This window comes from Lathyrus oleraceus, chromosome 5, assembly GCF_024323335.1.
Source record: "Lathyrus oleraceus cultivar Zhongwan6 chromosome 5, CAAS_Psat_ZW6_1.0, whole genome shotgun sequence".
Classification (NCBI taxonomy): Eukaryota; Viridiplantae; Streptophyta; class Magnoliopsida; order Fabales; family Fabaceae; genus Lathyrus; species Lathyrus oleraceus.
Window position 1 is genome coordinate 583,965,227 of NC_066583.1, and position 24,555 is coordinate 583,989,781.

The 24,555-nt window shown below is 35.7% G+C and overlaps 1 protein-coding gene across 1 annotated transcript in view; it reads right to left on the reverse strand.

Moving 5' to 3' along the window:
* Window positions 1-3,582: 3,582 nt before the first annotated feature.
* LOC127083304 (uncharacterized) overlaps window positions 3,583-24,555 on the reverse strand; it is a 45,591-nt gene continuing 24,618 nt past the window's right edge. Inside the window, exon 3 of the mRNA XM_051023607.1 lies at window positions 3,583-4,398. Coding sequence (XP_050879564.1) covers window positions 3,583-4,398 — 816 coding nt within the window. The remainder of the gene's footprint in view (window positions 4,399-24,555) is intronic.

Here is a 24,555-nt window from a genome sequence, read left to right on the forward strand (position 1 = left end):
ATCATTGCTTCTTCTATTACCTCACCATCTTCACTGACTGCTTGATATGGAAATCTCTCTTATCCAGCTAGCCTTGTCGACTCACTTCTTTCTCTAGTCGATCTTCTAACATTTTGCTCATGTTGTTCTTCATTTCAATTAGTTGGGACTTCATTTTATTGATCTTCTTCAAACACTGTTGTCATTGTATCTAACTCCTATCAAAGTGACCCTTGACTCCAATCCCACCCTTTGGTTTTATCCACTAAAACATTTTGACTGATCACAAGTTTATCATTGTTTGGTGAATATAGCTTGTATGCACAAGTAAAATGATAACCTATGAGCACCATGGCCTGACTTTGATCATCTAGTTTCTTCCTCAATTGTTCAGGTACATGCCTGAAGCACATTGATCCAAAAACTCTAAGATGACTAACATTCGTCTTCCCACTTGTCCAAGCCTCATAAAGTGTCTTCTCAACCATATTCTTTGTTGGACATCTATTTAGAACGTATACTGCTGTAGAAGCTGCTTCAGCCCAAAATCTCTTTGGCATATCTTTAGCTTTTAACATGCTCCTAGTCATGTTCAGTATACTTCGATTCTTCCTCTCAGTTATGCCATTATGCTGAGGTGTATAGGGTACAATGACCTCATGCTTTACACCTTCCTCATTGCAAAATCTAGAAAATTCTTGAGAGGTATATTCACCACCACCATGAGTTCTCAATTTCTTCAACTTGCATCCATTGTGCTTTTCGCATGCAATTTAAACTTCTTGAACTATGAGAATACCTCACTCTTCCTTTTGATAAGATAAATCCACATATATCTAGTGAATTAATCTATAAAGGCTAGAAAGTAGTACTTACCCTCATTCGACATCACTTCAAATGGTCCACACACATCAGAGTGAACTAACTCTAGCTTATTCTTCGACCTAATTGGCAACTCATGCTTGAATGCTTTCCTAACCTACTTTACTTTGCAACATTCCGCACACACCTGACTTGGTTCGTTCACCTGAGGTAAGCCATACACCATCTTCTTCTGGTTGAGCATACCTAAAATTTTGAAGTTTAGATGTTCATACCTATGCTTCCACAACCATTTCTTGTCTTCTTCTTCAGTCAAAGCAAGACACATGTGATCAACTAGGTTGATCTCTATTTTGAAGGTCATGTTGTCTGCCAATGGTGCCTTCAATCAATCTGCCATCACTATAATACACCTTCATGTGATTCTTTCATATCTTCATGTTGTACCCTTTTTCAACTAATTAACTTACACTTATCAAGTTACTTGTCATCGATGATACATACAACACATCTGTGATGCTGACTTTTCGACCATCTTTCCTGACAACAAAAATATCTCCTTTTCCACCTGATGTGATGTGCTTGCCATCTGCAAACTTTATCAGTTTCTGAACTGATTCATCTAGCTTGGTGAACCAGGTTTTATTGATAGTCATACGGTTGTTGCATCCTAAATCCTAGTACCAAATGTTGATTTTCTCAGTGTTCGACTGAGTGTTGGCCATGAGTAGCACATCATCAAAATCACTATCTTCTGTATGTGCATACTGCACTACATCACTATATTCTGCTCGTGCTTCCTTCTTTCTTTAACAATTTCGAGCATAGTGAACAAATACTTGACAGTTGTAACACTGCACCTCCTTCATGTCAACTTTCTTCCCATAATACTTGTTGTCCATGTCTTTCTTGGTCGAATGATAGTGATTCTTTGAGTTTTTTCTTGATTTCATATCATTGGGAAGATTCTTATCCTTCTTTTTCCCATATTTCTTGATGAATCTTGCTTGTAGTGCTTGTTCAACCACCTTCTCCCTTTATGAGCTACACTACTTCAGCCTCATCTCACGAGCCTCTAATAAAACTTGAAGTTCTTCTAACTTCATCTCAGCTAGGTTCTTAGACTCTTCAAATGACACTACAATGTAATCAAACTTTACAGTCAAAGATCTCAACACTTTCTCAATCTTCTGCAAATCGTTGAATGATTCACCACACAACTTCATCTGCTTCGTTAGCAACACCACACGTGAAAGATATTCTGAGACTGGTTCATCTTTCTTCATCTGAGTCATCTTGAATTGCTTTCTCAATGTTTGCAACTTCACCCTTTTCAATATTTCATCTCCGCCGTTCAAGTTTTTCAACTTGTCCCACGCTCCTTTCGTCGTTCTTCTTTGATAATCTTCTAAAACACATTAGAATCCACAACTGGTGAATCAAAAGCAAACCTTTTTCATCCTCTTTCTTTGTTCCTTGTGCGCAGCTTGCTGAGCATCATCTGCATTCGCTTCCAATGTCTGTACTCCATTGTTCACGATTTCAGACATATCTTGAAATCTGAAGATGACCTTCATCCTCTTTCTTTGTTCCTTGTGCGCAGCTTGCTGAGCATCATCTGCATTCACTTCCAATGTCTATACTCCATTGTTCACGATTTCAGACATATCTTGAAATATGAAGATGACCTTCATCTGCGCAACCCATCATTCATAGTTCTCTCATTTGAAAATCGGTAGATTCGCTGAAAATGGCGTTGATGTTGTTGTTCAGTTTTCCATTACAAATTCTCTCTGAATCGCAATCGGGCTCCTTAATACTAATTTTTTGGAACAAATATTTTCAAGAAAGATGAAAGACACAGAAGAAAGAAGAGAGACAAGAGAGAAAATTGTAAACTAAATTATGAAAAATAGAATTGAGTGTAGTTATGTTTACATCATACAAGACCCTTTATATAGCCAACTAAGATCCAAGCCCAAACTATATAAATCGATCAAAGTCCAAAATATATAAAATGCAAAATACAAAATTACAAGTTACATTTCGGCACTACTATATGTTGTATTCGACTATCTCGACAACTTCCACTAGCTGCTTCGACATAGTCGATTGCTAGCTCTCAATCAGAACTTCGAATTACAACTTCTAACATAACTAAGGGGTTGACCGAGTTACACACGAAGATTTCAAAATCTATCGACGACATAATTAAAATGCTGAAACGTCCTGAATCATCTGATAGTTTATAATTTTTCATGTTTCCTTATTATTTATTTATGTTAATTGTAATGTTTTAAGTTACGTTCATCTTTGAAATATGTAGACCGCAAATATTCTCAAAGTCGTAATGTCATTCTACAAACAAGTTTTGTTATTATAGTTTTAAAATGTGTTCCATAGTGGTGAAGGATCTTCAACCAGGATGAAGAAAAGTGAAAAGAAGTGATTGGAGAGTTGAGGAAGGTTCCTACAGAATATGATGTGTTTGTAGTTTCTTTCGACCTAATACTGATATGATGGAGAAGGAGATATTCTTCAAGTCACTAACCTCAACTTTCTATATTCTTAAATGGTTTCTCATGATGACGCTACTTAATATGTTGCACTTTCTATTTTTGTGTATGCTAAATATTATTCTATACCTCTCATTATGAAATGAGTGACGTTTAGCATATACAACAAATTTTGTTTAACGTAATATAATTTAAATCATGAGAGAACAATACTAATAACAAAAAGAAAATAATTGAGTTTTATATATTTCAATGTCAATATTTGTTACATTTCTAAGCCAAATAAGACTCCAACATGTTTGTTTATTTTTATTTTATTATTGATAAAATAAATATCAATAACTTTCATGAACACATGCAATGTCAACAAGCTATCTGATCCGGCTTGATGCGATTTTCCAACGACCCGGTTCACATCGAGTGTATTAGCTATTTTATTGAGACCGCCGTACAAATCTTTGCAATGATGTACCACGTGTTTCAAGTCATAGATGTTTCTAAATATTACTTTCAAATGAAATAAAAAACGTTCCAAAGTGTTTGGTAGATTTCTTCGCATTAAAATCTTCATTAAATAGCCGAAATCATATGCACCATGAAATGTGACCCAAATAACCGAATTGTTGAAGACAAGCCCCGATCTGATCATCAATTCAGAAAAACGTAGTGAATTCACCCCATAATAGAAATTGCGCTTGAAGTCAATGCCTCCATGACTTAACATATCAGTTGAATCTTGATTGTGTGGATCATTTTCAATGTCAAAATCAGAAAAGTTAAATTCCCATATATACTTGTTTTTGGTTCCAAAATCAGGGAGGTTACCTTCCGAATCAGATAAAGTAAGGCCAAGTTGAATGAGTTTAAGATTATCAACATTGGCCTTTAAGTAATTGTAATCATTTAAAGGGTCCCGGCGACGAAGGTGATAAGGTACGGTGGAGTCCTCTTTAGATTCATAAATTACTCCTGGAAACTCTGTATCCATCGAAATGAAATGAAATTCGTGTAGAATTCCACGAATGAGAAGAAACTCATTCTCTAGATTGTAAGCCCAAACTTGACGAACTATAACATTATTGTTTGATTGCTCATCCCCCTTGAGTTTATTCATGTTGAAAGCTTTTAAAACTTATCAAAGATTGAGAACAAGAGAGATAGATTTAAGTGTGTGATTAGGTTAAACGATACAGGGTGGTTTTATAGTAATAGATTTAGTTACCATTCAAACAAAAAAGATTTGATTTGATTTAGATATGATGAGTAGATCTTGAAAAATAAATAGGATTTGGTTTTTCGTTTGTTCAACAAAACAATAGGGTCTCTTGTTTTTTTTTATTCAAACAACTGTTTGATTTAGTTACTAAAAGGGCATGTTAGTGTAATTAGAAGTCTGTTTTTCTTCAAAAGGAAATGTAGTGATTTATTAATAACTAATCTTCCCATTTATATCGCTTAAAATTTTAAATCTTTTACATCCTACTTTATGAGACATTTATGATAACTATTGAACTATTCAGACACATTTACCATAATATTATGGAAACTTTTAGTTTCAAGATATGAAACATTAATTAGTAGTATAATTTATAAAGAGATAGAAAAAGATACGAGATCTTGAGTTTTGTTTGTAGAATTGTGGTTATGTCGTATGGTTATAAATTGTGGATTCTTTTATTTTTTTATTTAAAAGCTGTTACTAGCATTCTAATTAATTCTCTTATATTTATATAATTTATTATTATATTATTATAAATTGTGGATTCTTTTATATTTTTATTTAAAAGCAGTTACTAGCATTCTAATTAATTCTCTTTTATATTATCAAGCCTTGAGACATGAATCAACACACTCAAGTACATCCTTAGATCCCAACCATGATGTTCAATTGGCTGAAGAGTTTGAATTCATTGAAGATCAAAAAATTCAAATTCATCTGATACACAATCAATGCACTGCAAAGTCAAACCTTTAACTCTTGAGATTTATGATTAAATATGAACTTCTCAAGATAAATTTAATGAAAATACGTTTAATTGATGAATTTGATCAAGAAAAATCAAGAGAATTGAGGTTACTTGCAAAAAGGGCAATCTTTAAAACATTGAAAATTTCACTAAGTATCTAAATTTCATGTCAAAAGTGGCAAAATTCCTAAAGACATAACTTCCAATCTAAGCAGCCATTTTCTTTGTTCTAAAGCATAAATCAAAGCTCTTGTTCCATACTTCAACTTTGTTCTAGAGGGTTGGTTCCCTAAAAGTGCAAGGATTTTGAGTTGTGAGGCCATGAAGTTGGTGTCTCAAGTTGAAACACTTAGAAAATTTTCAAGTCAGCTTTGATCCCTAAAAAGTAATAAACTTTGGAGCCAGTTTTCATTATGATCCACTTTAGTTCAGCAAAAACTCAAAACATGAAAGTTGTAGAGCATGTCTTGGGCTTTCCAAAAGGTCAAGTACATTTTTCCCATGCATGAGCTATGAGTTTCGAAAATGGGAAGTTAGGGTTCCAAACTTGAATTTCAAGTCATGTTCATGATGAATTCTTTGAGGAAAATCATTTCAAATGTGCAAATCCCTTGATTACGGGTCCTTTAGTGTACAAATCTCTCCATAATCAGATAAATACACAAGTCTTTGGGGGAATTACACAAAGAATTGAGCCTTTAATGCCATTTTTGGAACATTTTACATAAAACTTGATATCCACTTACATAAAGCAAGCTTTTGCCAACCACTCTTGCATTGAGCCTCTAAATTGTTTCATATGATCACACTTAATCTCTAAATCCAGAAGAAACCACCTAGACTTCAGAAAAGTATGACCAAGATCCTTGATTCACTCCACCTCTTCATCATAAATCCAACTTGCATTTTTGTGCAAAATGAAACCAAACATTCAAACCAACATTCCAATTGAACTAAGATCAATTTCTGCAAGTTACTTGAGCCCTTTATAGCCTATATAAATAGAGGGCCAAGCCTCATAACTCAACACACCAAAAATTGCATCCAAAACTACATTGTTGCAACTTCCAAACCCCAAATTTCCAAATTCTATTTATGTAGAAAATTCTTCAAACCAACCATCCAAACGCCTTCTAAACATCCAATAGAAGTTGTTCAAACCATTAAAACACAATTATAACACCCCAAATACCACATCCATTTCAAAAACAAGTCACTTGCATTTTGATTTGGATAGAACAGTTCAAGCCATTTCTGAACAAACCAAGGGCACCTACAGCTTCGGGAAGGATCAAAGGTGCTAAAGGGATCAATTGTTTGCTTCTGGAATCATTGAAAGAAGCATTGGACTTTCTCCAATAGGTTAGTGCACTTACACTTTAAAACTCTTATGCATGTATCATTTTTAATATTTATTGAAGAAAAAATATATTACATAGTGTGTTTGTTATATGTTTGCTACTGTATGCATTCTACCATGCTCATACATTGAGATTTTATTGTTAGAAAGTTAAAAGTGCAGTTCTGGTTTTTCCCATGCCATGTTTTGTACATTGAATTTTAGGATGAGATAATGATACCATTAGATTTCCTGCGAAAAATAGAGCAATTTAGGTTCTTACGTTTTTTAATTTCACGGAAAATTGAGAGAGTTAAGGTTGTTGGAAGTTTGAGAAAAAAATGAAAAGAAATTGAAACGAGTTGTTGCAAGAGTGTGAGGTTAATGATGATAACGTGGAGCCGACCTTGTCATCTTAGGTCTTATTTAAAATATAAATTAATGAATGTGACTAAATAACAAGATGTATTACCACACCAGTGGTTGAACTGTGTGTGTGTGCAAAAGTTCTGGGGTTCAAATCCCCCTTGCCCTAAATCCATTTTATTCATTGTATTTTTTTGCCTATTTATTTTTGTTGTTTTTCATAACTTAAAAGGCTCATAACTTGATGATACCTAAGCTTTTTGAGCCAATTTTTTTGCTATGTGTTCATAATTTTTTCTATTTCATGATGATGAATATAAATTCCATAATTGATTTATTTTTCACATACTTATGCTTGTCAAAAGTTGATACCTTTTTTGGATTGTTTTAGGGTCTCAAATGACTTTATTTTTGGATTCTTTTATAGTTTTTTATTTAAAAGCGGTTACTAGCATTCTAATTAATTCTCTTATATTTATATAACTTTATTATTATATTATCATAAACATAAGGGATATGAACCATGTCACAATTAGTCTAAAGCATAATTAATTTAAGGAGAATACGTTTTTATTCTATGAGTGTGACTCAGACTTCTAAAATTTAAAAACACCCTTAATTTATCCGGAGAATTGTCTCAAAACGCAATTATATTACATAAGTCCTTTGTTATTCAACCACACATGTTCATGATGAATTCTTGGAGGAAAACCATTTTAAATGTGCAAATCCCTTGATTACGGGACCTTTAGTGTACAAATCTCTACATAATCAGATAAGTACACAAGTCTTTGGTGCATTACACAAAGAATTGAGCCTTTAATGCCATTTTTGGAACATTTTGCATAAAGTTTGATATCCACTTACATAAAGCAAGCTTTTGCCAACCACTCTTGCATTGAGCCTCTAAATTGTTTAATATGATCACACTTAACCTCTAAATCCAGAAGAAACCTCCTAGACTTCATAAAAGTATGGCCAAGATCCTTGATTCACTCCACCTCTTCATCATAAAGCCAACTTGCATTTTTGTGAAAAATGAAACCAAACATCCAAACCAACATTCCAATTGAACTAAGATCAATTTCTGCAGGTTATTTAAGCCCTTTAGAGCCTATATAAATAGAGGGCCAAGCCTCAGAACTCAACACACCAAAAATTTCATCCAAAACTTCATTGTTGCAACTTCCAAACCCCAAACTTCCAGATTCTATTTATGAAGAAAATTCTTCAAACCAACCATCCAAACGCCTTCTAAACATCCAATAGAAGTTGTTCAAACCATTAAAACATAACTGTAACACCCCAAACACCACATCCATTTCAAAAACTAGTCACTTGCATTTTTATTTGGATAGAACAGTTCAAGGCATTTCAAAACAAACCAAAGGCACCTACAACTTCAGGAAGGATCAAAGGTGCTAAAAGGATCAATTGTTTGCTTCTGGAATCGGTGAAAGAAGCATTGAACTTTCTCCAATAGGTAAGTGCACTTACACTTGAAAACTCTTATGTATGCATCATTTTTGAATATTTATTTAAGTAAAAATATGGTACATTGTGTGTTTGTTATATGTTTTCTATTGTATGCATTATATCATACTCTTACATTGAGATTTTATTGTTAGAAAGTTAAAAGTGCAGTTCTGGTTTTCCCTTGGCACGTTTTGTACATTGAGGTTTAGGATAAGATAATGATACCATTAGATTACTTGTGAAAAATAGAGCAATTTAGGATCTTACATTTTTTAATTTCATGGAAAATTGAGAGAGTTATGGTTATTGGAAGTTTGAGAAAAAAATGAAAAGAAATTGAAACGAGTTGCTGCAAGAGTGTGAGGTTAATGATGATGACGTGGAGCTGACCTTGTCATCTTAGGTCTTGTTTTAAAATATATATATCAATGAATGTGACTAAATAACCAGATGTATTACCACCCCAGTGGTTGAATTGTGTGTGTTAAGACTTTATGTGTGTAAAAGGTTTGGGGTTTGAATCTCCCTCGCCCTAGATCCATTTTATTCATTATATTTTTTTACCTATTTATTTTTGTTGTTTTTCATAATTTCAAAGGCTCATAACTTGATGATACCTAAGCCTTTTTTAGTCACTCTTTTTGCTATGTGTTCATAATTTTTTCTATTTCATGATGATGAAAAGAAATTCCAAAATGGTTTATTTTTCACATACTTATGCTTGTCAAAAGTTGATACCTTTTTAGGATTGTTTTAGGGTTTCAAATGACTTTATTTGGTTGATACTTTAATTTTTCTTGATCACCATGACTTGTATGAATGTTATGCATCATATATGAACTTTTATTGATGTTGTTAATATGTGTCTCTTGGTTTTTGACCTAATTTTTACTTACTTTAATGTATGTTTACATGTTTATGTTTTTTGAACTTTGTTATTATGCCACGAACTTTTGTGTGTTTACTTTGCCATTGATCCATGATTCACATGTCATTCTTTCATGTCTTGTTGAACCTTTGTGTGCACGTGTGCCCTTGTGTTTGTCTTTGTTTATATGTTTGAAAATGCTTTAAACTTGTGATAACATGTCTTTGTATGACTTGTATGCTTACATGTTCAAATCTTTTGTATGATGTTGAACCTTTGATTATGATCATCTTGAACCTTAACATGCATGTCTTGAATACCTTAACTTGTTTTCACGATTAAGTTGATGTTATGTCTAAACCATGTGTTACTTCATGCATATATGTGTTCATTCATACTTATTATGACATCCATATACATGTTCATGAATGGTTATGCATTCATCTTTGTTCCCTCATGATGATATATCCATGTCGTTCATGTTCATGTTAACTTTATACATCTTTGATTGATATTGTTGTATCTGAAGGAGAATAACGATCCAAAACACAGTGAAAATTAAAATTTTCTCCTTTAGTGATCCCTACGAATGTGCATGATCAGTGATAGAATCGTTACCTCTTGTGGCGATTAAAACCCCTGATGTAGATCGAAAGAGTGATCACGAGCGTTGAATGGTGACAACACCTCTACTCAGTCCACACGAACGAAATCCTTCAGTCTCAGTGCTAGCTGCTACGAATGAAGGCTTTGAGTGAGAGTGTGTGTGTGTGTGTGTGTGTGTGTGTGTGTGAGAGAGAGAGAGAGAGAGAGAGAGAGAGAAAGAGAAACTAAATTTTTAGCTGAACAAATGCTTCTGCACAACGGTTCTATTTATAGAACCACTTGTGTGGGCTGTAAGCTAAAAAACCCACTTAAGTGTATGTGGCCCATATCTTTTGATGTACCAAAATCACTTAAGCGCATGGTACCTTACCATATTTCGTATTCTACTTAAGTGCATCGTACCTTACGATGTTCTACAATTCACTTAAGTGAATCGTACCTTACGGTGTTCCTTATTTACTCTATCTCTCATCAATCCGTCCTTTTGTGTGTCACCTTGTAGGTTCTCGCGACATTGGCAATTATATTAAATCACGTATTTAACATAATAAACAGTGAGCGGTATCTAGCAACACATCACTGTTACCCAAGACACGAAAATGTCATGTGATCTAACAAATCCTTTTGTGATAATACTTATGTGTACAATTACCCTTTTGCCCTTATGTCTATATTGAATACAAGGCATAGGTCATGTCATCCTTTTCCAGTTCAATATTTGGCCCTGATACATTTATCCTATTACGTAGGATGGGAAAATTCCATCTAGGTCACTCATGTCCCTCAGCATGCTTCGTGGAGTACCCATCAACTATCTTTATGGTCATCAGTTACCGATAACGTTTGATCAACAATAAGGCACTCGACTCTACATCTAGGGTCCATAGTGGTTTCAGGTCGAAGGGTGGTATACACCACTATCACCATGAGAATAACTTATGACACTTTGTATAACATTCTATATAATATTCTCATAATAGGATCTCATGATTAAGTCACAATTGATACATTAGACGGACTAGCTATTCTAGGGACTTTATTAAACAAACATAATAAAGAAAAAGCCTTTTACTATTAATAAATAATTCGATACAAGTACCAAAAGTATTGGCCTCTAGGGCTTACACCAACAATCTCCCACTAGCACTAGAGCCAATTAGGCATACACCTAATTCCCATAGATCTAGTATGGTCATCATGCTTCTGTTGCGCATGAGGCTTTGTCAGTGGGTCAGCAATATTGTCAAGTGTAGGTACTCTGCATATTTTCACATCTCCTCTATCTATTATCTCTCGAATGAGGTGATAATGCCTAAGTATGTGTTTGGATCATTGGTGAGATCTAGGCTCCTTAGCTTGTGCGGTAACACCATAGTTATTACAATAGAGATCAATGGGATCCACGATGCTATGAATTATACCAAGTTCACTAATGAACTTTTTGATCCAAACAACTTCCTTTGTTGCACTTGAGGTAACAATATACTCAGCCTCGGTTGTAGAATCAACAATTGTATCTTGCTTTGAACTTTCCCAACTCACAGCGCAACTGTTTAAGCAAAACGCATAACCAGATTGCGATCTAAAGTCATCCTTATCTGTCTGGAAGCTAGCATTGGTGTATCAAATTACATCAAGCTCTTCCTGACCTTCATATATCAAGAATGAGTCCTTAGTCCTTCTCAAATACTTAAGTATATTCTTGACAGCTACCCAATGAGCATCACCGGGATCAGACTGGTACCTACTCGTTGCACTTAAAGCATACGAGACATCTGGTCGAGTATATAACATGGCATACATGATAGATCCTATTGCAGATGCATATGGAATCTTATTCATGCGATCCCTTTCTTCCTTAGTTGAAGGGGATTGTGTTTTTGATAGACACATGCCATGTTGCATAGGTATAAATCCTTTCTTGGAATCATGCATATTAAAGTGTCTCAGCACTTTGTCTATGTATATAATCTGACTTAGGCCAATCAGTTTTTATGATCTATCTCTATAGATCATGATTCCTAATATATAGGCTGCTTCACCTAGGTCCTTCATAGAAAATCATTTCCCCAACCCAGACTTTACTTGTTTCAGGGTAGGCACATCGTTTTCAACGAGTAATATGTCATCTACATATAATACCAGGAAGACGATCATATTCATTCTTGATGAATCCATATTATTTTACTGTTTCATCAAAACGAAGATTCCAGCTTCCGGAAGATTGCTTCAACCCATAGATTGATCTTTGTAACTTACATAACTTTTGGGCTTCTTCTGGTATGTCAAATCCTTCATGTTGTGTCATGTACACATCCTCAAGAAGATTCCCATTAAGGAAAGAAGTTTTGACATCCATCTGCCATATTTTATAATCATGATATGCAGCGATAGCAAGTAAAATCTGAACATATTTAAGGATTTCAACTGGTGAAAAGGTTTCATCATAGTCAACCCCATGAATTTGTTTATATCCTTTTGCAACCAGTCTCTCCGTACCTTACCATCCATGTCAGTCTTCTTTTTGAAGACCCACTTGCATCCTATAAGGTTAACTCCTACAGGAGGCTATACCAAGGTCCAAACCTGGTTTATGTACATGGAATCCATTTCAGATTTCATGGCTTCTAGCCACTTCTCAGACTCGGGACCAATTATGGCCTCTTGGTAGGTCATAGGCTCATCTTGATCCATGAGTAATAAATCACCTTGATCAGTTATGAGATATCCATATCTCTCAGGTAGGTGATGTATCCTACTTGACCTACGTTGGTCTTGTTCTACTTGAGCAGGTTACTCTTCCACAACTACTTGTGTTTCCTTCTCTAATTCCTCCATAGGTGTATCAATGCTTTGTGATTCTTTAATTTCTTCAAGCTTTACTTTCCTCCCACAGATTCCTTTAGAAATAAAATCCTTTTCTAGGAAAACTCCAGTTTGAGCGACAATCATTTTGCCCTCAGAAGGATTGTAGAAGTAATACCCTCTTGTTTCTTTAGGATACCGCACAAATAAGCATTTGTCATATTTGGGCTCAAGCTTAGTTGAAATGTATCGTTTCACATAAACTTCGCAACCCCAAATCTTCATGTAAGACATATGTGGTTTCTTACCACTCCATATCTCAAATGGTGTCTTCTCAACCCTTTTGGATGGAACACGGTTAAGTGTGTAAGTTGCTGTCAATAGTGCATGTCCCCAAAAGGAGTTTGGAAGATCGAGGTGACTCATCATGGATTGAACCATGTCTAATAAGGTTCGATTTCTTCTCTCAGATACACCGTTCCATTGGGGTGTTCCAGGAGGAATAAGTTGGGATAGGATCCCACTCTCTTTCAGATGGTCGTCAAACTCTGGGCTTAAATATTCACCACCTCGGTCTGATCGAAGAGTTTTAATATTCTTACCTATTTGGTTTTGTACTTCATTCTTGAATTCCTTGAACTTTTCAAAAGACTCTGATTTTGTGTTTCATTAAATACACATAATCACATCTACTGAAATCATCAGTAAATGTGATGAAGTACTGAAAACCTCCTCTGGTTGGTATGTTCAATGGTCCACATACATCAGTATGTGTGAGGGCCAAAAGATCATTAACTCTTTCACCTTTTTCTGTGAATGGAGACTTTGTCATCTTTCCAATTAAACAAGATCTGCATGTCTCATATGATTCATAATCAAAAGAGTCCAAGAGTCTATCTTTATGGAGTTTGAAAATGTGTTTCTCATTTATGTGGCCTAATCGATAATGCCAAAGGTAAGTTGGATTTAACTCATTAGGTTTCATTCTTTTAGTATTAATGTTATAAATAGGCATTTCAAGACCAAGGATATATAGTCCATTGTTCATTTGTGCAATAACATATAATATATCATTCAAATAAATGGAGCAACAATTGTTCTTTATTATAAATGAAAAACCAAACTTTTGTAAACAAGAAACGGAAATAATATTCCTGCTAATTGCAGGTACATAATAACAGTTCTCTAACTGAATTATTAAACCACTAGGTAAAGTCAATACATAAGTTCCTACGGCTAAAGCAGCAACCTTTGCTCCATTTCCAACTCGTAGGTCAACTTCACCTTTTGCCAAATCTCTACTCCTTTTTAGCCCCTGCACATTGGTACAAATGTGAGAACCGCATCCAGTATCTAATACCCATGATGCATAAGTAGGTAAATTAATTTCAATAACCAAAACACTTGAAGTTGAAGTCTCTACTCCATTCTTCTTATCTTCCAGGTACTTTGGGAAGTTTCTCTTTCAGTGTCCGGTCTTACCGCAATGGAAGCAGGTGCCTTCCTTTGTTATGCCTCCACTAGGCTTCAAAGCAGGAGCAGTGGGTTTGGGTTTGGGTTTGGCAACTTCCTTACCTTTCCCTTTATCACCCTGCTTGGTGGGTCTTTTGTTCTATCTCTTTCCATTTCTGATCATCAGAATGGACTTCCCTTTTGACTTCATATTCTGCTTAGCAGTTCTTAACATGGCTAGCAGTTCAGGAAGAGATTTATCCATATCATTCATATTGAAATTAAAGACAAATTGACTGAATCTATCTGGCAATGATTGCAAGATAAAATCAATCGCAAGTTCCTTTCCGAAGGGAAAACCCAACCTCTCAAGGTTCTCTACATACCCAATCATCTTGAGCACATGGGGACCTACAGGGGCTCCCTCAGCTAACTTGCCTTAAAAAGGGACTTTTGAAACTTCAAACCTTTCATGCCTTGCCTGCTCTTGATAGAGCATCTTCAGGTGTTCGATCATATCGAACGCTGCCATGTTCTCATGTTCCTTTTGCAACTCTGAGTTCATGGTAGATAGCATTAGGAAAGAAGTTTCATTGGCATCATCTACATGCTTCTTATAAGCATCTTTTTTGCCTTAGGTGCAGAACTAGGAGGTTCCTCTTCAGGAACAGGTTTCTCTAAGACATACAACTTTCTATCATGTTTGAGGACAATCCTCAGATTTTGTTGTCAATCCAGAAAATTTGTCCCAGACAATTTTTCCTTGTCAAGGATTGATCGCAAAATGTTGTTAGCGGTGTTTGTTGTCATGGTAATCTACATGAAAATTATTTTACTCAAAACAAATGACCCTCACCATTTGATTCGGAAAATCCCGTTGGAAGATTTTCTAGTGGGTCGAGATCCACATTTCACTTAGTTTTAAGTCCGCGTAGGCGGATTACCCAAAACTAGGTTATTTAGGTAGGAACTCCTTCCAATTGTATCTAATACAACTCTTAAATATTTTAGTTGAGTGAATAACTCCTTATTCCAATCCATCATATGGATCATTTCTAACTCTTGCTTCTAAACGCATATAATCTTATTATAATTTATTTAGTTAAGTTTGACCCATTGTTTTAGCAATTATATATTACAATTATCCTATCACACCTTACTAATATAGAATATGCACCTCGCATAGGCGAAACCTACATTATTCGATACTAGTCTTGATGAGTGTTAAAACTTGGAAAACATAAACTTAATATTTAATTTGAGGGAATTTGCAATTATTCTGATCTCACCGGCTTAGTTATCATATAAATCGTCTCTCACATGCATCAACATACATACAAAATGAAACCGTTATGGTCCATAGCACAATTGTTCTCCCGAGCCAATGAGAGAACCTAAGTTAACCTAATAATGATCTAAGCTTCTCCAAGCAAGATCTTCAAGGTTATCCTCCTTTGATATTATATTCTTCTCTTTCTTCATAACATTACATTACATAAAAGAATCTCATTTTACATACGAGTGAGTGAGATGAGAAAAGAAGTTACATCAAGAGATTAAAAGAGAGGCACGACACACAGGTCGTATTTTAAAATCCTAAAATAAAATAAAGGAAAACTAAGGCCATAACCGATCACCACAAGACAATAATAAAAACACATTATTATTATTAATTTAAAATATGTTAATTAAATAAACTAAATTAAATTTCGGCGACTGATCACACTATGCAAAATTTTAATGAACAATTCATTTGAAATTGACGTTGATTTTCACATCAACACTTTATACTTTAAAGCACAACTCTTACACAGTCACAATCCTAATCGAATAACTTTTTGACAGCACAGCCCTTGTACCGTCATGAACCCTAATGCACCAATTTTATACCGTCAAACACACCTCAATTGTTAATTCAGTATGATTAATCAACACGTCATTGGTTCACCATACTAATGTCAGATCAAGAAGCAATGACCATTGATCGCTCAAAGGAAAACAACCATTAAGTGTTTGAATGAATGAAACAGAAACAGTATATCATATATATCGCATTTTGCATCAGGATTACTTATATGATATATATAACTTGATCGATCGCAATTGCGTAACCTATGGTCGATCGATGTATCGCTGCTTCACCATACTAACACCGGATTCCGAAGTATAGTCAACATCAATCATCCAAATCGTACACACATGATGCCAAATTTAATTACTCATTTATTCTTTGATCCATTCTGTCTTTTAATCGTATAAATACAGAAAATACAGAAAATAAACAGATATCAGATGCATGGTTTCATAACCAAGCTCTGATACCACTGGAGGAGAATAGCGATCCAAAATGTAGCGAAAATTAAATTTTCTCCTTTAGTGATCCTTACGAATGGGCATGATCAGTGATAGAATCGTTACCTCTTGTGGCGATCAAAACCCCTAATGCATTTCGAAGGAGTGATCACGAACGTTGAATGGTGACAACGCCTCTACTCAGTCCACACGAACATAATCCTTCAGTCTCAGTGCTAGCTGCTATGAATGAAGGCTTTGAGTGAGTGAGTGAGAGAGAGAGAGAGAGAAATGAATTTTTCAGCTGAACAAATGCTTTCGCACAAGGGTTCTATTTATAGAACCACTTGTGTGGGCTATAAGCTAAAAATCCCACTTAAGTGTATGTGGCCTATATCTTATGATATACCAAAATCACTTAACGGTGTGGTACCTTACCATATTTCGTATTCTACTTAAGTGCGTCGTACCTTACAATGTTCTACAATTCACTTAAGTGCACCGTACCTTACGGTGTTTCTTATTTACTTTATCTCTCATCAATCCGTCCTTTTGTGTGTGACCCTGTAGGTTCTCGCGACATTGGAAATTATATTAAATCACATATTTAACATAATAAACAGTGAGCGGTATCTAACAACACATCACTGTTACCCAAGACACGAAAATTTTATGTGATCTGACAAATCCTTTTGTGATAATACTTATGTGTAGAATTACCCCTTTTCCCTTATGTCTATATTGAACACAAGGCATATACCGTGTCATCCTTGTCCATTTCAATATTGGGCCCTTAGACATTTATCCCGTTACGCAGGATGGGCAAATTCCATCTAGGTTACTCATGTCCCTCAACATGCTTCGTGGAGTACCCATCAACTGTCTTTATGATCATCCAATTACGGATTGTAAGAACAAAAATTGTTCTACAACAGATTCCTTGATTTTGATGATAACAAAGGATGAAATCAAAAATGGCACCCTAACGAAAAGTTTCTAAGTGTGCAGGGTTCTAAAGAAAGAAGTAAGAAATCTGATGATGTCATCAGATAGAGTATCAGATCAGAAGCATATTATCAAATGATCAGAAGCTCTGAAGTAGAAACAAGCTCAAGAAGTTCTAACTCTGAGCAAAACATCAAAGTATCAGAAGCATCTGGACAAGTAGTAAGCTCTAGAAGTTCTGACTCTGAACAAAGGTTTGTCTAACATCAGAAGCTCTTGGCACTATCTGAAGAATCCATCAGAACTCACAAGAGATTAAAACATCAGAAGCAAGATTCCAAGATTCTCCAGATACACAAATACTCTGAGCATGGAATTGCTAATCATGAAAGAGTAACGTTGAAGTCAAGTAAAGATTTGCAAATGGATTTCCTAATTGAGAAAGAGACGTTAATCTCCAATTTCAATAAAGAAAATACTACTTGTGGTAAGTAGTCATTTCAAGAAGAAAAAGTCATCCTGCAGAAGCTATTTATGTGATGGCGTAACTTCATCTCAATATCCATCAGTTTCAACTACTACTTCATTGATCTATATAAAGGATTGCAAATCAACATTTCAACCACACACATACGAGGAAAAATTATACTGAAACATCAACAAGAAAAACACTCTTGCTCTCTATCTTCACGAAGCTTTTGCTTATTACGTGAAAAACTCTTGTTCTTAATTTTGTAATACTTGCTTTCTTAGAAGCATTCTAGATTACATTAATCTTTCATATATTGTTTGTTGATTTCCTCAAGTGACTCTGTGTAGTCTGTATACTTGAGAGGGCTAAGAGATTTTTATCTTAGACGTTGTTTGTAATCTTTCAAGATTAGTGGATTAAGTCCTTGTTGAAGGCGAAATCACCTTGGCCGGGTGGACTGGAGTAGCTTTGTGTTATAAGCGAACCAGTATAAAATCATTGTGTGGTTTTCATTTTGAAAAGCGCTTATTTTTCCAAACAATTCAAACCCCCCCTTTCTTGTTTTTCTCACCTTCAATTGGTATCAGAGCTCCGGCTCTGTTATTGATTTTCTAATCAAACACTTAACCGTGTAGAGAGATCTAGTACGAGAAAAACAATGGCCCACTCAAATGAAAGAGATTCTTACAATGCCAAGCCTCCTGTTTTTGATGGAGAAAATTTGATTACTGGAAAGATAGAATCGAAAGTTTCTTTCTGGGTTATGATGCTGACCTCTGGGACATTGTCACAGATGGATACACACCTCCAGTCTTAAATGGAGCTGAAGTTCCCAGAAGTAAGATGTCAGAAGATCAGAAACGTGTCTTCAAAAATCACCACAAGGCCAGAACAATACTTCTAAATGCTATATCATACAACGAATATGAAAAGATCACCAACAGAGAGACAGCCAAAGATATACTTGACTCTCTGAAGATGACCCATGAAGGAAACTCCCAAGTCAAGGAGACGAAGGCTCTGGCGCTTATCCAGAAATATGAAGCCTTCAAAATGGAAGATGACGAAGCTATAGAGGCTATGTTTTCTAGATTTCAAACTCTTATTGCAGGTCTTAAAGTGCTAGACAAAGGATACACGACTGCAGATCATGTTAAGAAGATAGTCAGAAGTCTGCCAAAGAAATGGAGACCTATGGTTACTGCTCTGAAGCTGTCAAAGGATCTGAACAATATCAGCCTTGAAGAACTTGTTAGTTCTCTCAGAAGTCATGAGATAGAACTAGAGGAGGATGAACCTCAGAAAAGGAACAAGTCCGTAGCGCTAAAGTCCAGATCTGAAAGATGGAAACCTGACAGAACCAAAGCTCTCCAGGCAGAAACTGAAGATACTGACGACTCTGAACCTGAAGACTCTGATGATGAAGAAGAGTTGTCCCTACTAACCAGAAGAGTTAAGCAACTCTGGAAAAAGAGGAACAACAACTTCAGAAGACCAAGACCCAGAGGGGATCGATCAGAGTCAACTTCAAAAGGTAAAGCTAACAAAGATATTACCTGTTATGAATGTAAAGAAACAGGTCATTACAGAAATGAATGCCCCAAGTTGAAGAAAGACAACCCTAGGAAAGAAAGCTTCAAGAAAAACACCTTCAGAACAAAGAAAGGACTGATGGCTACCTGGGATGATAGTGAATCTGGATCATCAGAATCTGACTCTGATGAACAGGCCAACGTAGCACTTATGGCTACCACATCCAGCAGCTCAGATGAAGAATCTGAAGAGGTATTTTCTGAACTTTCTCGATCTGACTTAGAATCATGTTTGTCAGAAACTCTTACCTCTTATCAGAAATTAAAACAAAAGTTTAAAAATATTAAAGGCTGTCTTAAAGTAAAATTTGAAGAGTGTAGTGAACTTGAGATAACAATTCTATCACAAGAAGATACAATCAAATCTTTAATGTTAGAAAGAGATGAAGCAAAAACAAAAAGCTCAGAATTAGAAGAAACGTTATCTCAAGCACCACAAACTTCAAATAAAATTATTTATAAATATGAAGAAGCCTTTCAAGAATTTCTGAAGAATGGGATAGATAGGAGTATTATGGCATCCATGATTTATGGAGTAAGTCAGAACAATAGAAGGGGAATTGGTTATGATCCTAAGGAAGATAAAACTTCTACCAGTGACCAAATTAAATCTCCTTTTTCATATCACTACACACACACACAAGAACACAAATTTAAAAATGCTAGAAGACCCAAAGTTATAAGAAACTCTGGGAAAACTAATCTAAAAGGACCCAAGAGATTCTGGGTACCGAAAGATAAGATTATCTATGTTGCAGATATCCTATGCAGCAAAGTTCAGACACCAGTCATGGTACCTGGACTCTGGATGCTCGCGACACATGACGGGAAGAAAGTCTATGTTCCAAAGCCTGGAACTTAAAGATGCTGGATTCGTAGGTTTCGGAGGAGATCAGAAAGGAAGGATCAGAGGCTCCGGAACTATTGGTAATGGTACTCTTCCCTCTATATCTGATGTTCTTTATGTAGAAGGATTAATGCATAACTTGTTATCCATAAGTCAATTAAGTGATAACGGTTATGATGTAATCTTCAATCAAAAAACATGTAAAGCCATTAATCAGAACGATGGTTCTGTCCTTTTCACAGGCAAGAGGAAAAACAACATTTACAAAATAAATCTTTCTGATTTAAAAGATCAAAATGTTAAATGTCTAATGTCAGTTCACGAAGAGCAATGGGTATGGCATAGACGCTTGGGCCACATTAGCATGAGGAAACTTTCTCAGCTAACTAAACTCGAGTTAGTCAGAGGCCTACCTAAACTGAAGTTTTCTTCAGATGCTCTGTGTGAAGCTTGTCAGAAAGGAAAATTTTCAAAAACATCTTTTAAAAGAAAAATGTTGTTTCTACCTCTAAGCCTCTGGAGCTTCTTCACATTGACTTATTTGGTCCTGTGAAAACAGCATCAGTTAATGGAAAGAAGTATGGACTAGTCATTGTTGATGATTACAGTCGCTGGACATGGGTAAAATTCCTAAAGCACAAGAGTGAGTCTCACTCTGTATTCACCAGTTTCTGTTCCAAAGTGCAAAAAGAATTTGACTCTAAAATTATTAGAGTCAGAAGTGATCATGGTGGAGAATTTGAAAACAAAGATTTTGAAGAATTATTTGATTCTAATGGAATATCCCATGATTTCTCCTGCCCTAGAACTCCACAACAAAATGGAGTTGTAGAGAGGAAGAATAGGACACTCCAAGAGATGGCCAGAACCATGATCAATGAAACTAATGTAGCAAAGCACTTTTGGGCAGAAGCTGTAAATACAGCGTGTTACATTCAGAATAGAATCTTTATAAGACCTATTCTAGAAAAGACTCCCTATGAATTGTGTAAAGGAAGAAAACCCAACATCTCATATTTTCATCCTTTTGCTTTATATTAAATACTAAAGAACATCTGAACAAGTTTGATTCCAAAGCACAGAAAGGTATTATGTTAGGATACTCAGAACGCTCTAAAGGCTACAGAGTATACAACACAGAAACCAAAATTGTGGAAGAATCAATTCATGTCAGATTTGATGATAAGCTTGACCCTGAAAAGTCAAAGCTAATTGAAAAGTTTGCAGATTTGGAAATCACTCTTGTAGAATCTGATAAAACTCCAGAAGCAACTGTCACTCAGAACTCTGAAGAAATAAAATCTCCAGAAATCCCAAAGAAAGTCAAAAGTCGTATTAATGTGTCTGAAGATTTGATTCTGGGAAACAAGGACGAACCTGTCAGAACCAGATCTACCTTCAGAACTTCTGAAGATATTCCTCTGGGACTAGTGTCTCTGATTGAGCCTACGTCTTGTGATGAAGCACTTCAGGATAACGACTGGGTGGTAGCTATGCAAGAAGAATTGGATCAATTCTCAAAGAATGATGTCTGGGATCTCGTTCCTAAACCCAGAGGCACTCATGTCATTGGAACCAGATGGGTTTTCAGAAACAAGCTGAACGAGAAAGGAGAAGTTGTCAGAAACAAAGCACGACTGGTAGCTCAAGGTTATAGTCAACAAGAAGGTATTGATTATAATGAAACTTTTGCTCCAGTCGCGAGGTTAGAATCTATTCGTCTTCTTGTATCTTTTGCTATTAATCACTCTATCAAATTATATCAAATGGATGTCAAGAGTGCATTTCTTAATGGTTATATTTCAGAAGAAGTGTATGTCAATCAACCTCCAGGCTTTGAAAATTCAAAATTTCCAGAACATGTTTTTAAGCTTAAAAAATCTTTATATGGACTTAAACAAGCTCCCAGAGCTTGGTATGAACGATTAAGCAATTTTCTTCTGGAACAAAATTTTATCAGAGGGAAAGTTGATTCTACACTCTTCTGTAAAAACCTTAATAATGATCTCATGATATGCCAGATTTATGTTGATGATATTATTTTTGGTTCTGCTAATATCTCTGTTTGCCAAGAATTTTCTAAGTTAATGCAGGCAGAATTTGAGATGAGTTTAATGCAAGAACTAAAGTTCTTTCTGGGAATTCAAATTAATCAAACTCCAGAAGTCACGTACGTCCATCAAAGTAAATATATTAAAGACGTTCTGAAGAAGTTTGACATGACTGAATGCAACTCTGCAAAAACTCCCATGCACCCAACTTGCATTCTGGAAAAGGAAGAGGTAAGCAACAAGGTTTGTCAGAAGCTCTATCGAGGTATGATAGGCTCTCTCCTCTATCTGACTGCTACTCGTCCTGATATTCTCTTTAGTGTCTGTCTTTGTGCCAGATTCCAATCAGATCCTAGAGAATCTCATTTAACAGCAGTTAAGAGAATTCTCAAGTATCTGAAAGGAACTCCTAACCTGGGCCTGATGTATGAGAAAACATCAGAGTATAGACTCTCGGGTTATTGTGATGCAGATTATGCAGGAGATAGAATAGAACGAAAAAGCACATCTGGAAATTGCCAGCTTCTGGGAAACAATCTGATCTCCTGGGCTAGCAAAAGACAGTCAACTATTGCTTTATCAACTGCAGAAGCAGAATATATCTCAGCGTCACTGTGCACAACTCAGATGCTCTGGATGAAGCATCAGCTAGAAGATCTACAAATCTTTGAGAGTAACATTCCTATCTTTTGTGATAATACTGTTGCTATTTGTTTAAGTAAGAATCCCATTCTACATTCCAGAGCCAAACACATAGAAATAAAACATCATTTTATCAGAGACTATGTTCAGAAAGGGATAGTAACTTTGAAGTTCATTGATACAGAACATCAATGGGCAGATATCTTTACTAAGCCTCTAGCTGAAGATAGATTTCTTTTTATCTTAAAAAATCTGAACATTCAAAATTGCCCAGAATGAAGTATGGCTCTGAAAAAGTAAAATGAGACTATGATGTAAACAAATGTATTTCTGCCTCTGACTCTGATACTTCTACCAAGTTAAGAAGATATCTGAGTTAGAAATCTTCAGAAACCTATCCTTTGGTATTCCTGAAGATCAGATACATCAACATGTGGAGCTCTAAGCGTCTAACCCTAGAACTTCTAGACAGCTGTCAAAAGAAATCAAAGGTCAGAACGTTTGAAATCTCCTAGAGCAGTGTGCGTACTGTTGGGATTAGACATTCATTTATTAGCTGTAATCATTTTTCCCCCCAAACGTGCAATTTTTATTTTTGTGCTAACGCTGGAATGTGTGTCGTTTTGCATGTTTTTACTAAGAGTATATAAACACTTTTCTCACATTTCACACTTATCACTCTCACTCACTCTAAAACCCTAAACCCTCTCTCGAAGCATTCTCTGCAAGTTCTTCATCAATCTTCTTCTTCTTCTTCATGGATGCTCAACAACAAGAAGTTTTTAACTTCTCTCAACAGATGGAATCAAGTTCTAATCCCCAAACCTCAAACACTCAAACTCCAACCGTTACAGGCGTCACCATCACCCCTGTCTACAAAGAACCCCACGTTCTTGACCGTGAACGCCATATCAACCTTTCAACTCCTTTTGAAGGTTTGGACGTGCTGTGTGAATCGTTGGTTGATTTCGACAATCTAAGAAGAAATGGCGTTGATCTAACTGGAGAACTTCGTCAACAAGGGTGGGAGAACTATTTCCAAAGGCTGTATGGTCCTATTTACCCACTTCTAGTCAAGGAGTTCTGGAGACATGCTGATGCAGATGACAACTTCATCGTCTCATATGTTCTGGGTGTGAAGATTGTTATTACTGAAGCGTCTATTGCTTCCTTGTTGAATATGGAGCAAAGTGGAGGAAAAAGGATTTACAACATTCCTCCTAGGTCAAAGCGCATCACTGAAGTCATCAACCCAACAATCTTCAAACCCAACGTTGAAGGAAACCCCTCTAAGAACAAAGAGCTACACCAGAACCTCAGAGTGTGGCTGAAGATTATTCTGGGAACAATTCACCATCGTCCAGCCTCTAACTCTTCTGATTACATCAATGCAGACCAGAAATGCATTCTGTACTGCATTCAGAAGGGTATAAAGATCTGCCTCCCTGCTCTCCTCTTCAGATATCTGAGAGATTCAGTCAGAGAAACCAGAAACAATATGAAGCCCAGATCCTACAT